The 14,861-nt window shown below is 43.2% G+C and overlaps 1 protein-coding gene across 1 annotated transcript in view; it reads right to left on the reverse strand.

Moving 5' to 3' along the window:
- The window catches only part of SLC28A2 (solute carrier family 28 member 2), a 40,821-nt gene that overhangs the window by 10,821 nt on the left and 15,139 nt on the right, over window positions 1–14,861 (reverse strand). Inside the window, exons 4-15 of the mRNA XM_029238436.1 lie at window positions 11,105–11,196; window positions 9,820–10,003; window positions 7,521–7,662; window positions 6,777–6,890; window positions 6,345–6,422; window positions 5,810–5,890; window positions 5,290–5,370; window positions 3,788–3,913; window positions 3,575–3,705; window positions 2,975–3,143; window positions 2,603–2,800; window positions 1,932–2,013 (exon numbers count right to left, since the gene is read on the reverse strand). Coding sequence (XP_029094269.1) covers window positions 1,932–2,013; window positions 2,603–2,800; window positions 2,975–3,143; window positions 3,575–3,705; window positions 3,788–3,913; window positions 5,290–5,370; window positions 5,810–5,890; window positions 6,345–6,422; window positions 6,777–6,890; window positions 7,521–7,662; window positions 9,820–10,003; window positions 11,105–11,196 — 1,478 coding nt within the window. The remainder of the gene's footprint in view (window positions 1–1,931; window positions 2,014–2,602; window positions 2,801–2,974; window positions 3,144–3,574; window positions 3,706–3,787; window positions 3,914–5,289; window positions 5,371–5,809; window positions 5,891–6,344; window positions 6,423–6,776; window positions 6,891–7,520; window positions 7,663–9,819; window positions 10,004–11,104; window positions 11,197–14,861) is intronic.

The following is a 14,861-nucleotide window of genomic DNA, read 5'->3' on the forward strand; positions in this document are numbered from 1 at the left end:
CCGACCACCAGAGGCTGGACAGTGGTACCCTAAGAAGTGTGTATATTCATTAGTCCTAAGGGGTCACTAACTTAGACATTCCCCAGGTCAAGGATTGTGTGTCTGACCCTAACTATTTAGTGGTTCTGTGAACATTCCCAAGATATATCTGAATTAAGCAAAGCCCTGGGTTGCTCCAGACAGGTGAAAATGCCTTGGGTGTTCACTAGTTGAAATCTGCATTCTTAACCTGGACAGAATTAGACTATTTTGAGCCAGAGAAATAAGGAGGGCAACATTCACCTAAGCCTTAGTCACATGACGCATATCCCACTACTGGATGACAAGCTCACAATCAGATTGTAATCAGGCATCAGAATTAGAATACAGGGACTTTCCTGGGGGCGCAGTGGTTAAGAATCCGCCTGCCAATGCAGGGGACACAGGTTCGAGCCCTGGTCCAGGAAGATCCCACATGCCACGGAGCAACTAAGTCTGTGCACCACAACTACTGAACCTGCACTCTAGAGCCCACAAGCCACAACTACTGAAGCCTGCACACCTAGAGCCCATGCTCAGCAACAAAGAGAAGCCACCAAAAGGAGAAGCCCGTGCACCACAACGAAGAGTAGCCCCCGCTCACTGCAACTAGAGAAAGCCCGTGCATGGCAACGAAGACCCAACACAGCCAAAAATAAATAAATAAATATTTTTAAAAAAAGAATTAGAGGGCTTCCCTGGTGGCACAGTGGTTAAGAATCCGCCTGCCAATGCAGGGGACACGGGTTCAAGCCCTGGTCCGGGAAGATCCCACATGCCGCAGAGCAACTAAGCCCATGTGCCACAACTACTGAACCTGCGCTCTACAGCCCGTGAGCCACAACTACTGAGCCCACGCGCCACATCTACTGAAGCTTGCGCACTCTAGAGCCCGTGCTCTGCAACAAGAGAAGCTACCACAGTGAGAAGCCTGCGCACCGCAATGAAGAGTAGCCCCTGCTCGCGGCAACTAGAGAAAGCCCGTGCACAGCAACGAAGACCCAACACAGCCAAAACTAATAAATAAACAAAAATAATAAAATAAATAAATACATTTATAAAAAAAAAGAATTAGAATACAGACAAGTGTTTAACAGAAGGGAAAAAGATAAACTGAAAGGAAATTGTTTTACCTTTAAATTGTTCGATCAGCTACCAAGTGAATCAACTTAATGATTCTAGCCCAGAATATGAGTGCCATAAAAAATGGACACACTGAGCTGTATTTTTCTTACACTTTATTTCTCACTTGGATCTTCCAAACTCTTGGAATCCCCTGCCTTCAAGGACAATTCCACTTTCCTCATATTATTTCCTCCAGCCATCACCATTCAGCAAGATTTTCAGCAATCTAATTGTATCTAAGTATGCTTCACATACTCACTCCTCCCACACCTGGTGACTTGTAGCTTTTAATCCAACACTTCACACCACTTGCTCTAATTATCTATCTGCCTTATGTGTCTGCTGCTTTTATTTGTCCTTTGATTCCTTGTGCAATGCTTAATTCTGTGAAGTCAACTGGTGCGCGGCATAATTTCAGAAAGTACCTTCACTACTGAATAAAAAACAAAATACCTTTACTATATATGCACTATGTCCATTTAATGGCAAAATAAAAATAATATCATTATAGTCTTCCTCATAGGGAAAATAAAAATAAAATTGGTCTTTTGGGCCTCCATTTGAAAGGGAAAAAAATGACAGAAGTTGAGATTGCAAACCCAGCCTGGGCTTCATGAATAGTCAGGTAGCATGATTACCTTAACTCCAAATTAACTTTCACCTGAGAGGCCCATTTCACATCAGCTTCTCTATCTGGTCTCAACTCATACTGAAGCACCAGGAGTGCCCACTACAGATGCTGGGAACTGGCTGGCATATTGGGTAGCTGGGAAAATGAATTAACTCACTCAAGCCTCCCAGTGTGATTCCTATGGAACTAAGATTGGCAAATCCACAGAGTGAAAATGTTGTAATGATTTCGGCTCTCACCTAGGGAAAACAAAAATAAATAAGTAAACTCAGTCCTATATGTGCAGTCGTATAATCATGATAGACGTTCCAGAGCACTTAGAACCCCCAATCTTGTGTGTGCTACTCTAAGGAATATGGAAAGGATGCCCAGAAAATAATCGCTTCATGAGTTATTATAGGGATAATGATATGGAACCACCATGGCCTCTTTACCCAATGCTCTTCTTGTTGAAGCCTATGAATTAGGAGGTCTAGGAATGAGGATGATTGAGAGAAAAGAGATAGAGGGAGAGAAAAAAGAAGCGCAGTTTATAGCAATTTAAACTTATAAATGAAGAAGGAGACCTTAGACTATCAGAAATAGTATCCTCCTTGGACTGTCCCAACTGTAAAGGCTCAGTAATTACATTCTAGAGAGAAGTTGGGTCAGAGTGTAGGGGACTAGCACACAGACCTCAGGGCAGCTCAGGCACCGAAGCTAAGCATACTGTTACTCTTGCTTTGTGGTCAGGCCTGGGACCCTGGAAAGGGATCTGTGGGTGTTAAACTTTAGTGTAACACCTTTTGTCTGCCTGGACTGTTTATGCTTTTCTAGATTGTCACTTACAGAAATCCACTGTTTCTCGCCTCCAATCCACTCTTCCACTCCAGAGAGACGTTTGTTTTTGTACTGAGACAGTTGCTGATAGGCCACAAACTCATTTGTGAAGAACTTGATCCCCACCATCTCAGCCACCATCGGACAGTCTGCCCACTCGACACCCATCATGAAAACTACGGGCCTTAGGATATAGGAGCAGATGACCTGGGTGAGAGAGACAGTCAGGAGACAAAGACTTCTCTAGAGCCTTGACTCAGTCTCCTCCACCCTTCTCCTCTCCACGCTCCCTCAGTGCACTGTGGGTCAGGAGGACATGCACAATTCAAGGACTACTTAAACACACCCTAGAGGGACAGCCCAACAAATGGAATCCTTTACCTGAAAAGTGAGTCCCTGTATGTCTACCAGTTCCCCTAGCCAGGAGAGGGCAGCATTGATGAAGGCCAACACGGCCAAAAAAGCAATCAGGTTGGCTGCTACATTAGCAGCAAGGCCTATGGCATCTGTGGCTCCATTGCTGGCAGCTTCCAGAACATTCTTCTCCTTCCTGTGGTTATTGGGCATAGGGGAAGAATACGGTGTCTAGAGTAATCTCGGCTCCTCAGAGAAGAGCTGTCCCAGTGTCCCAGCAGTGCAGGAGTGCAACAGGAGAGTGCAAGAACAACTTGAGAGATGATGGGGGTTCCTAGTGACCCTTTTTGTGGAAATAACACTGAAGCAGAATCAGATTTAATCGCCATGAAATGGTACTGACACAAAGGACAGAGGATAATGGCATGCAGAAGAGAGAGGCAGGTGGGAGGGTTAAACAAAAGAAAAAAATCAACTTGATTAGCTAAAGGCAGAGGTAGACAAGAGGAGATATGGAATCATATTATTCCTTCTCCAGGAGACTTGAAGCCGCTACCACCGTAGCACCACTCTTGACTCTACACCTGACCTCACCATCTCCCAAATTATATGCCTCATTGGACTCACCCACGGGGCAATTTTACCCCCTCCTTATTCTTGAACTTGGACTCCTCCACTTCTGGATATACCAGCTTTGACAAAGCAAGAGCAGAAGGGGCAGCCATCACAGAGGCAGAAATCAAGGATGACGCGTCAATCTGTAAGGCCAGACTTAGGAATGAGCATCTACAGAATCCAGAGTTGGGCTCACCCAGGAGTGATCAAACAGACTATGCTTACCCCAAAGGATATGAAGGCTCCCAAGACAGTGCCTGAGATGGTGGCAAACCCTCCAGTCATCACTGCATGGACTTCTGAAAGCGTCATGTCTGCAAGGTATGGACGGATGAGCAGAGGTGCCTCTGTCTATAAAAAAGGAGAAGAGAGTCAGATTCAAGAAGGTACAGCTCCCCATCCCAGAGTGCCCACCCCAGCTCCAGACACACATCCCTCCGGTGTGGGTGCTCTTCCAAAACTAAGCTCTGCTCTTAGGCTCTCCCAGTGTCTGGCTCACCCCCTCTGGCACCTAATCATATCCTGGCTAGCACTCTTCTCATGTGTTTTCATATCAGTTTGTCTCATCTATTTAAAATTTAGAATGCTATAGAAGACAAACAGTATATTTCTTTTTTATGTTCTCAATGTCTAAAACTATATACTCGGGAATTCCCTGGTGGTCCAGTTGTTGGGACTCCGCACTTTCACTGCCAAGGTCCGGGATTTGATCCTTGGTTGGGGAACTAGGATCCCACAAGCCACGTGGCGTGGCCCAAACAAACAAATAAAAACTATATACTTAGTGAATGAATTTAGTATAGTGTACTTACTGAGTACATATTCATTGCTTAAAAGGTACTCATTAAATGAATTGCAAATAGATTACTGAAGCCCAATGTTGATGAAAGAATCAAAAGAAATAATGTTTGTGAAAATGGTATGAAATTATGAAGACCCAACTATGTAAAATATATCTAGCATTGACCTAAGAAATTCTTATTATTTAATGAGTGACAACTATGTGCCTAGTGCTATATGATATGCTAGGGACATTCCTATGAATAAGGCAAAGTTCCTACTCTTAGGACTTTATAGTCTAGCAGAGGAAACTAAGCTGATTATGGAGAATTTCAGCAAAATGCAGCATGCTATGGTAGAAGTGTACAGAAGTATTCTGAGAACATGTCAAATACCATTAATCAGCCTGGGGTCTTAAGAGAGAAAGACCTCAATACTAATTCCTTGTCAGTTTGACAAGCCATTGTCCCTAACATTGAGTTGATCAGTCAGTAGCATATACTGAACACTTACTCCATACAGACAAATGTATCAAACAAGTATTATGGGGACAAGCTTTGGTGTTAGCCCTGAGCAAGGCAAGCTATTGTCTCCTCAGAGATCCTGGAAAACAAAGGTCACAGGAAGAAACCAGAATATGGAGGAAACATCTTTCATAGCCCCTGAAGGGGGATGACTTGGACCAGGCCATTTCCCTAAATTCCTGTGTAAGAAGTTGGATCTGTGGTTAAGTATGTCCCCATTACATACACCCAAATAAGTATTATTAGGTAAGAAAGGTGAAAGCAATGAGCTGAGTTCCAAGTTTTCTTTCATCAGAGTGACTGGCTGCCCATACAGTCTTCATCTATTTGACTTTTCAAAAGGAAAGCATACATTTCTCAAACTGTTTTCTGCCATACTCTCTGTTCCCCAGAGAAAAGATCAGAAGGCCTCAGGGTGCTTACCATACCCACAAAGATGTTTCCTGCCACAGCCAGGGTCTCTGGGGCAGTGGTGCCCATGGTGATTTGCAAAAACCAGGCAATCTAAAGGGATGCAAAGATCCAAACCAGTAACATTAGCAGAAATCTTGGGGTGTATCCATCAAAACTCCTCCTCCATTATGTTGGTAAGGAAACTAAGGCCTAGAGAAGAAGAGGCACAAGGCCGAGACCACAAACCAAGTTACAAACAGAGCCTGGACCAGAACTCAGGACTCTTGGCTTCCAGAAAAAGTAGATTAAAACTCAGTATGAAATGGCAGTTCAGCCCATTTTTCCTCCCTGCTCTGCCCCTCAGCCTGCCTAGGGCCTGGTCCTGACCACCTGATATCAGGCACGCTTGAAAGAGTTTGCTTTCACACTCGTTCTAATGCTCTAGATCTGACATATGATCATTTTTTCCCAAAGTAAGTGCCATCTTCATGTCTCTTGATAGATCACAAGACAAAGCCCCACCTCCTGACTGTGCAGGAGAACGACTCACCTTCTGAACTACCCACTGCACAAAGCCCAGGTAGTAAAGAATGGACATCACACATCCAAAGAAAAGGATGATCGGTAAGGCCTATAATGAGAATGATGGGGCAACCAGTGAGATACTACACTGAATGTGCAACTGTGTGCCATAAGGAGACTGTGTTTCAGGTCTCTAAGTTAAGTTCTTAGCATCCCAAGCACAGCTGATACAGTAATAGATACTCTGGATATTTAAACACAAGCTAGTCTAGGAATAAATTTTAAATGTATTGCAAATCTATTATGCCGTCAATACTAAGCCACAAGGAGATGTTTTCTGAGCCTTCTTCTCCCACCCCTATTTCATTCCAATTTCAGTATGACAATGATCAAAGGGCAAGAGATTAATGCTGCTTCCTATATGGATAAGATCAAATCCTCTTCTTACGGTCAAATTGGTATATAGACTGGCTGATATCTTGGACACACATCTTCGTCATCTCGCTTTATCCCCCTCACCCTCACTGCCACTGACCCTCATTCTTGCTCATGAAACATATGACCTGAAAAGCGAAGATATCCTTGACCAGCATATCCCCAAAAACAAAACTGGAGCCAGCCACAGTATAGTTGAGAAAAATCTGAAAAAAAAAAAAAAAAAAAAGAGAGAGAACAAGAGTGAAGCCAGAAAGGACACAGGGAAGATAGGATCAGCCTCATGTATGATGAGGACCTAGTGCTGCTACTGAGGTTGGCCTCCCTTTGACAGCATGGGAAGCGGCCTAAGTCACTATGAGCTACTCACTGAATGACAGAGGACTCAGCTGTTCCGTTCTCTTTATTTGTATGCATAGTTGTACCCCAGTATACTCTCTCCTTTCCCACCAGATCACCCACCACCATCACTAACAAGACACAGCCTGATCTCCTCATGCTTTCCCCCAGTCTCCTTTCTCTAGGGTTCTAAAAGAGCTCTCATATTCAATTTCTCATACCTGAATCTGGTTTCCCAGCCATTGAAATGCATTAAATCCAGGATCAGTTCTGATGACCAAGATCCCAAAGACAAACTGAAGACCTAGGCCCCAAAGCACTGCCCTCCAGGACACCTGGGACCAATAAGAATGTTATTCTAATGTGAGCTCTAAACCCGACTTGTTCATTACCTGGCTGGGGTTTTAAACATGGGTACGTGTACTCTGGAACCACCTTAGCAGGTTAACAGTAAATCTGGGGTAAGATGGAACAGGGAGCAGGGGGAAATAGGGCAGTAGTATATAAAGAGCCACATACGTCTATGTGGTTTTCAAAACTATGCCTACAGGTTAGACCTCACGCACAGACACACGCACACATACATATAAAAGCACCATAAACCACTACTTTAATATTACTATGTGCGATGCAAGCTCATTCTCTATTGTATTCTATTTTCTTTCTTTCCTTCTTTATTTTTTGTTTTGTTTGTTTTTTCTTTAACACTGGTCTGGATCCACAAAATTGATATCAAGGCTCACTAACGGATCACAACCTACAGTTTGAAAATAAATGGTCTAGGGCCTGTGAGAACTTTAAACTCCACTTAGGGGCAAAATTGTCAAAGGGGCCAATTCCAGAGATTGTTAAGAACTTAGTTCTATGCCTTTGTAATAAATACTTGGCTCATGCACTTTGTAATTAGTAACACATGGTCCTTGGCTAGGTATTACTATGCCCACCCTGCAATACCCAAAACTCACTGCACTGTGGTGTTTGGAGCAGGCAAAGAGGATGAGGGTGAACATGCAGATTCCTGCGAAGGAGATCAGCTGCTCTGGCCTTTGGGCTGTGTCTAGAGCCAGCCACAGGATAAGGCCAACCAAGGAGACTCCCGCGAACACACTAGAGAGGGAATTTCAAGACCATGTCATCAAATCAGTGAGTGAATAAGAAATCATTAACTTTACCTCTAAAAAATAGAAATTCACCACAAGGATAAATGAAACAACCCAATAGATTAGACACAGAGACATATCATTAGAATCATTCATCTGGTGGTTTCCCAGTTAACACCTCTCCCCTCCCCTCAACTCTTACTCACAGAATGAAGCTGAAAGAGTCCAATCTGAGGACATAAATCTCATGACCTCCTTTTCTTCAAGTTATCATATCAGTAAGATGCGATATAAAGACTTATTCTTCAAGAATGTTCTAATGCATAACCAAAATATTTTAAAAAGAAGGAGGAAAAGTCCTCCCATGGATCTCCACCCACTTTCCAACCACTCCAAGGGCAAGAGTAAAGGCTAAGCCACAAATCAACTACTTAATGCCCTGTGGTCCCTTGATGTACCAAACAAACATGCTTGATCAATACATAAACTAGTCTCCTCATGTCTGAGTGTTGGAGTCATTTCAGTTCAAGGGAAAAGAATTAGAAGGTGAATCACATATGAAAAGAAAAGAAAACAAAAAGAGTACATTGTCCGTTGAGATGCCATAGGAACAACGATGACGACGACAGAAGGGATTACAGGTCAGGGTTGAATTTTGGAGCTGTTCTCACTGTGAACTCAAAGTGAATTAAATCTGTCTTCCATGGATAACTAATAAGAACGTGCTGTATAAAAAATTTAAAAATAAAATTAAAAAAATAAAGTAACATAAAAAATAAATAAATCTGGCTTCCAGAATCCATCCTGTTAATGAAGAAAGTCCTTTCGCTCTATCCCTCCAGTGTCAAATAAATCAATGATCCAAAATTTAGGCTGTAGTCTGGTGTGTTTCTCCAAATGATCACTGTTGCAAACATCCTGAACAGCTATTTTCTGTGCATCCATTGGACAAAAGGCATAAAAGTGGAACATATAGAGAGTCTGAAAGTTATCCTCTCACCCCAGGCGTGTGATCAAAGGACACGTGCATGCCACAGTTAGTTAGATGAGGTGCGGCTGCTGTAGCATCCAGCTCAGTATACACTGAACAGTGAGTTTGCTCCTTAAACTCTAGGGAATTATAAGACACCAGTTGGTGCAGGAAGTCTGGAGGACTAGAGGGAAAAAAAGCACAAAAAGCATCCGGGAACTAAGGGAGAAACACATGACCACCAAATCAATTTGATAGTTTAATGCTGCTATAAGCCTCTTTGCCTTGATTTCTTCATTGAAGAGGAGTATGGTTTTTCTCATTTCTGATACCAGCCCTGACAATAAATAGACTGAAACTCTTCTCTGAAATGGAACCCCTCCTGCCCCCTAGCAATATTGAGACATGAGGCTATAAAGAAACTGGACTAAGTTCAGTGTTCAGAGGCGCATTGCTATTTGCTCGCTGAGCCTTGGTTTTTTTTTTTAACATCTTTATTGGAGTATAATTTCTTTACAATGGTGTGTTAGTTTCTGCTTTGTAACAAAGTGAATCAGCTATACATATACATATCTCTTCCCTCTTGCGTCTCCCTCCCTCCCACCCTCCCTATCCCACCCCTCTAGGTGGTCACAGAGCACCGAGCTGATCTTCCTGTGCTATGCAGCTGCTTCCCACTAGCTACCTATTTTATATTTGGTAGTGTATATATGTCCATGCCACTCTCTCACTTTGTCCCAGCTTACCCTTCCCCCTCCCCGTGTCCTCAAGTCCATTCTCCATTCTCTAGTAGGTCTGCATCTTTATTCCCATCTTGCCCCTAGGTTTTTTGTTTGTTTTTGTTTTTTTTAGATTCCAACTCTATTTACAATAGCCAGGACATGGAAGCAACCTAAGTGTCCATCAACAGATGAATGGATAAAGAAGATGTGGCACATATATACAATGGAATATTACCCAGCCATAAAAGGAAATGAAATCGAGTTATTTGTAGTGAGGTGGATGGACCTAGAGTCTGTCATACACAGTGAAGTAAGTCAGAAAGAGAAAAACAAATACCGTATGAGCCTTGGTTTTGTAAAGTATAGGGGAGGGTCTGAGAGACAGCCCAGGAACCGTCAAAGGAGGAAAAGGGTAATGGATTGGGGTTTAAGACAAGTTGTGGGATGAGGGATATTGAGATTCTTATCTTACCGTTTCATCCAAAGCTTCAGGCAGGAGTTTTCAAGGGGCTTCAGACATCTCGTTAATTTTTCACCAAAGAACCTTTTCAGAAAGCGGTGAACCAGGACTAAAAGCACCAAACAGGTGAGGACGAACAAGGCCAGTGCCCTATGGAAATTCAAGATGCAAGCTGCCAGGAAGTAGGCAGCATAAGCTAAAAAGAGAAAGTACAGAGTAAGGACCAGCAAGGCAGAGCCCCTTAGGACCAAATGAAGATTTAGTCATGAATGTCTGGGACTTAAGGCAGGTAAAACCCTCCAGTGACCTTACCACCCATCCCTGTCAGACTGAGATGCAATTTTCAAGGCCAGGATAGATGGCTAACTGTTTTCTTGGGGTATCCCAAGGAGGAACCAACTTAGTTTGAATGCTGCATATTTTCACTTGACCCTGATAAAATCTCATTCCCTTGATATTCTCTTTCTATCCCTGGAAGTGGATTTGATCAGCACCCACCTTTATACTCTTAAAAAGTCATCTTTTCTCAAAACTTTACAACCCCAGTCATTTTAACCTTTTCTCTTCAGCAGAGCCATTCTTCTAGTAAACAAGGCTAGTACTAGGGGGTACAGCCATATGGTTCTCATTCCATGGCCCCTTGACTCACCCCAAAATATAATTTTTGTTCTCACTACCCCAGCTGCCTCTAATATTCACATCAAAGTCCCATACGTCACTGACGGTATATTTTAAATAAAGGTTTGCTATCTATTTTTTTTTTTTTTTTTTTTTTTTTTTTGGTCATGCCCCGCGGCTTGCAGGATCTTAGTTCCCCAATCAGGGAATCGAATCCGGGCCCCAACACTGAAAGCACTGAGTCCTAACCACTGGACCGCCAGGGAATTCCCAAGAGGTTTGCTATCTTTTAAAAATATTTTATATCATTGATCTTGCCAGTAAACCAGCAAATAAGTAACATACTACAGGCTTCTTTCACAGACTTCAAGAACCATGCCCCTCATCTAATCAAGATACTAAAAAAGAGACAAGCCCAGATTCTCTGACATATTTAAGTCTATCAAATAGTACATTTTGAAAAATAGCTTATTCTCAGAAGTGCAGCTTATTTACTTATTCCTAGAAGTGCAATTCTATAAATTACAGCTCACCTACAAGTAATTACGATCTATACATCATATAGCCCTTTAGATCAACTTGTGAATAAATTTGCTTTCCATCTAGTAATAGTCTTGACACAAGGTCACATTTCTAAAACAACTGTGTCTCTCACTTCCGTGTATCCTCAATACCTTACCCAAACACAACAGGCTCAGCAGGACCTTCTTGAACAAGGCAGCATGTGTCTTACAGAAACTTCTTGCCCTGGTGAAAGGCTGTAGGTTCCTCCTGATGAGAATCCAAAAGTTAAGAACCAAAAATTATTCCATCCCATTTATATCAATTCCTAGAACTTAGATTGCCTGGCCTGAGGAAGAGTTTTCTCTTAATGAAATTCATCCTGGGGAAGTTAGGTAGTGTTGTAGCGATGCCAAAAAGGCCAGGTCAACCTTGTCAATGGGCAGCAGGTCAGAACACTCCTACCCAACCTGGACTAGCAATATCCTCAGTAATTTCCTACCATAGAAGGGAACACTGGTCACATCAGGGAGAGACTACTGGGACCTACTCCTTCCTGTTCCCTAGGGACGAGGGATTGCTCAGCTTCCAGATTCAGAAAAGGGCCTATTCTTCTGGGAGAAAATAAAAATCACATAAGCCCATAACCCTGAACAGTCAATCAGATATGAATTGACAGACTGGATGGAAAACACTACCACCCTCAAGAATCCCTGGGTGAGAGGGCCTGAAAGAAGGTGCCCAGCAAGTAGAACTTTTCAAGTTTAATTTATCAAACATTTATATAGTGCTTTCTATGTGCTGAACTCTTTCTAAGAAGTTTAAAAGTACTAACTCATTGACTCCTAATAAGAACTCTTGAGGTGGCTACTATTATCATTCCCATTTTACAGATGTGGAAACTGGAAAACAGAGAAGTACCTTTCCCAAGGTCATGGAAGTTGTAAGGAGCATAGACAGAATGTAAACTCAGGCAGTCTGGCTTCAGAATCTGAGCTCTTAACCATCTTCCTTTGCTGCATCTTACCCAGGTCCCAGGCTCGCCTGTCTCTGCCACTTTTAAATGTCCTCAGCACACTGAAGTCATATGAACAAAAAGCTCTAATTTCCAAACTCTTAGAAGCTCCAAAGAAGGTGAGCCCAGCAAGAAGCCCATCATGCTGAGGCAGGACAGCTTAGCCAGGGCTGGGAGCAACCACTAGCTCCAAATGCCCTGGAGACTTAGCTCACAGATTTCCATGGCTCTTTCTCCATTGCTACCTCTCCCATCTAACGCACTCCCTCCTCTTCTTTATACAAAGCCTTCCTTTTCACTCCTCTCTCCTTCTCCTTATTTCTTCTTTCTTCAAGGACTCCAACCCTTTGTGTTAGTTGAGTAGAGTGTGTATTATCAGATATAGGTGATAGGAGAAAACATCCTTTATCACCACCTGACTTATCAGTTCAAGAGGACGCTTTAGGATCTCAAGAACTCTGCTACCTTTCCATGCTTAATAGAGAAAGTAGTGAGTAAAAACCATTGCTGAGAGGTGTCAATGTGCCTGAAGGATGTCAATATCTTTGGAATATCATTTGCAAAGTATACCAAGGAACTAATGTAATTTCAATCCTAGACTTCCCATGTGTGCCAGATATCTTTGGTTTGCCCCTCCAGATCCACTCTCTATCTTGCTCTGTGCCCTGGGATTCTAACCCATGTGGACTGCCTCAGTGGGATTACATAACCCTCTGGATTATCTAGTTGGGGTCTACCAAGAGGATCCAAAAGGAGATCAGAGTGGATGAAAAGACTGAGGTCAGCATATTGAAGTCTTCTTTATCTGACTCTCCTTCTGGGTTCTCTTATATCTGGTCCCTTGCCTAGGAATAGTAACTGTTCATTGCTTCTAGCCTCAGGTTCTTGCACTATTGTTTCTTGTGATTCCACTACATCTTGCACACACCCCTGTAATGGTCTCTCCGTAAATAAACCCCCTCTGTAAATAAACCCTTCTCTAATTATCCTAATTTAAGTATTCCGTCTGTTCCTGTTAGGACCCAAACTGATCTATTAGGTGAAGCTGATTTAAAATCATACCTAATCAAATGCCAGTTCAGCAAAGCCATTGCAAAATGAGAGGGGACACTCACTAGTCCAGGATAAATATAAACCACACACCTAGAAAAGATTTCTGCCATTACCTCATGACCACATTCAACCGTTCCCTGGGAACTAAAGATCAGTGGGTACTACCAGAAGTCAGTGAAGAGCACTCATTTCTGCAAAACCCATGAACAACCTGATCCTAGCATATCAATTTACAACTGGACCTCTACTTTAAAAAATTAAAATTAAAAAAAAATCATACAGGACATTCCAAGGAAAAGAGAATATATATTCTCAGACCCTTTTAAACCGACTGAGAAGCGGTGCATAGAGGTATGTGCACGGGTGTTCATGGTCCTGGCATCCTGCTTGGCCTAGGATCTTGCTAATACAACCAAGCTCTTTACCTAATGGCTCAGTTTGAGAGTTAGTAACTGTGTTATACTCAGAAGCTTAATTGAGAAAAAAAAATCTGTCTGGTAGATGGAGACACTTGATATCTTGTCCATAACTTGCTGTGATGTCTGTACCCACTCATAAATTCTCCAGGTATGTATGTGGAAGGCTTTCCAGATATGGACTAATAATAACGCTCTCACTTACATGCTTACTGCCTGCAGCCTCAAGTGACAGCATGGGAAAGAGTAGGGTAAGGATGATAGGTTGTGCTAGCTGAACACAGCATTAGTGGTCACTATAGGTCAGGCCTAGCAGCAAGGGTGTTCATGCATTTTCTCAGTGACCCTTTCCACAAGTTGTGGAAACTCCCCCAACTAAGGGAGACAAAGCTATGGAAATTCCCAAGGTCTGGGGTACTATCTTTTAGCAGTTAGAATGGAAGGCGTAGGTAGCTTTCAAAAAATCCATCTCCTGTGACTGTTGACAGTGGGGCCCTGGCTGAATCCTTGCTTGCCCTGGCTTGAAGTAAGAACTAGAAGAAAGAAAATGAGTCAACCCAGTACCAAATGACGGTCTGAGTAAAGGCCAAGACCTCCAGGTAGAAGTGATCAGAATCTTTTCAAGGTGTCCAAAGTTTTCATTTGATGATAGCATAAGAAGAACTGGTCAGTGGGTATTGCACTGGGTACCACTTTGCCAGATTCAAAGGTGTGTATAAAACTGGTTTAAAACTGGATGGGCAAGGGTTGCTGGATAGTGTGGTAGAGGAGCTCAAGAACAGTTACAAAAAGTGTCCAAGGGAGCATGGTGATTGAGAAGCAAAAAGCTTATTAATAAATCAAAGTGGAAAGGCAAAAAGGAGTTGGAAAACCAGGGAAGGCAAGAGAAAAGTCTATCAGATGGAAGCCAGCAAACCTACATTGGAGTCAGAGGCTCTGTGCACCGGGGGATGACCAGTTCTGAGAACCATCAGCCCAGGTAGAGTGAGAAGGGAACCTAAACCAGAACACAGCCGGGTGCTTAACTGCTGAGTTGTGATGGATGTGTTGCCTTGGAAAAGGACCGTCTCTCCACACAGGACCCAAATCTCTGCTTGATGTGCAATAAAAAGTCAGATCTTCTTCACACTAAAAGTAGAGATTCAAAGATCCACAGAAACAAGAGGGACTTAGTTAGTGGGTTTTCCAACCGGCCCTTCTACCCAGCCTCAACTTCTTCCTTCCAGAACTCTTATCCCGGGCTTCCCTGGTAACGCAGTGGTTGAGAGTCCGCCTGCCAATGCAGAGGACACGGTTTCGTGCACCGGTCCAGGAAGATCCCACATGCCGCAGAGTGGCTGGGCCCATGAGCCATGGCCGCTGAGCCTGCGCGTCCGGAGCCTGTGCTCTGCAACGGGAGAGGCCACAACAGTGAGAGGCCTGCGTACCGGGGGGGGGGGGGGGGGGGGGGG

Source organism: Monodon monoceros, unplaced genomic scaffold (assembly GCF_005190385.1).
Source record: "Monodon monoceros isolate NGI ecotype Baffin Bay Population unplaced genomic scaffold, NGI_Narwhal_1 Super_Scaffold_21, whole genome shotgun sequence".
Lineage (NCBI taxonomy): Eukaryota > Metazoa > Chordata > Mammalia > Artiodactyla > Monodontidae > Monodon > Monodon monoceros.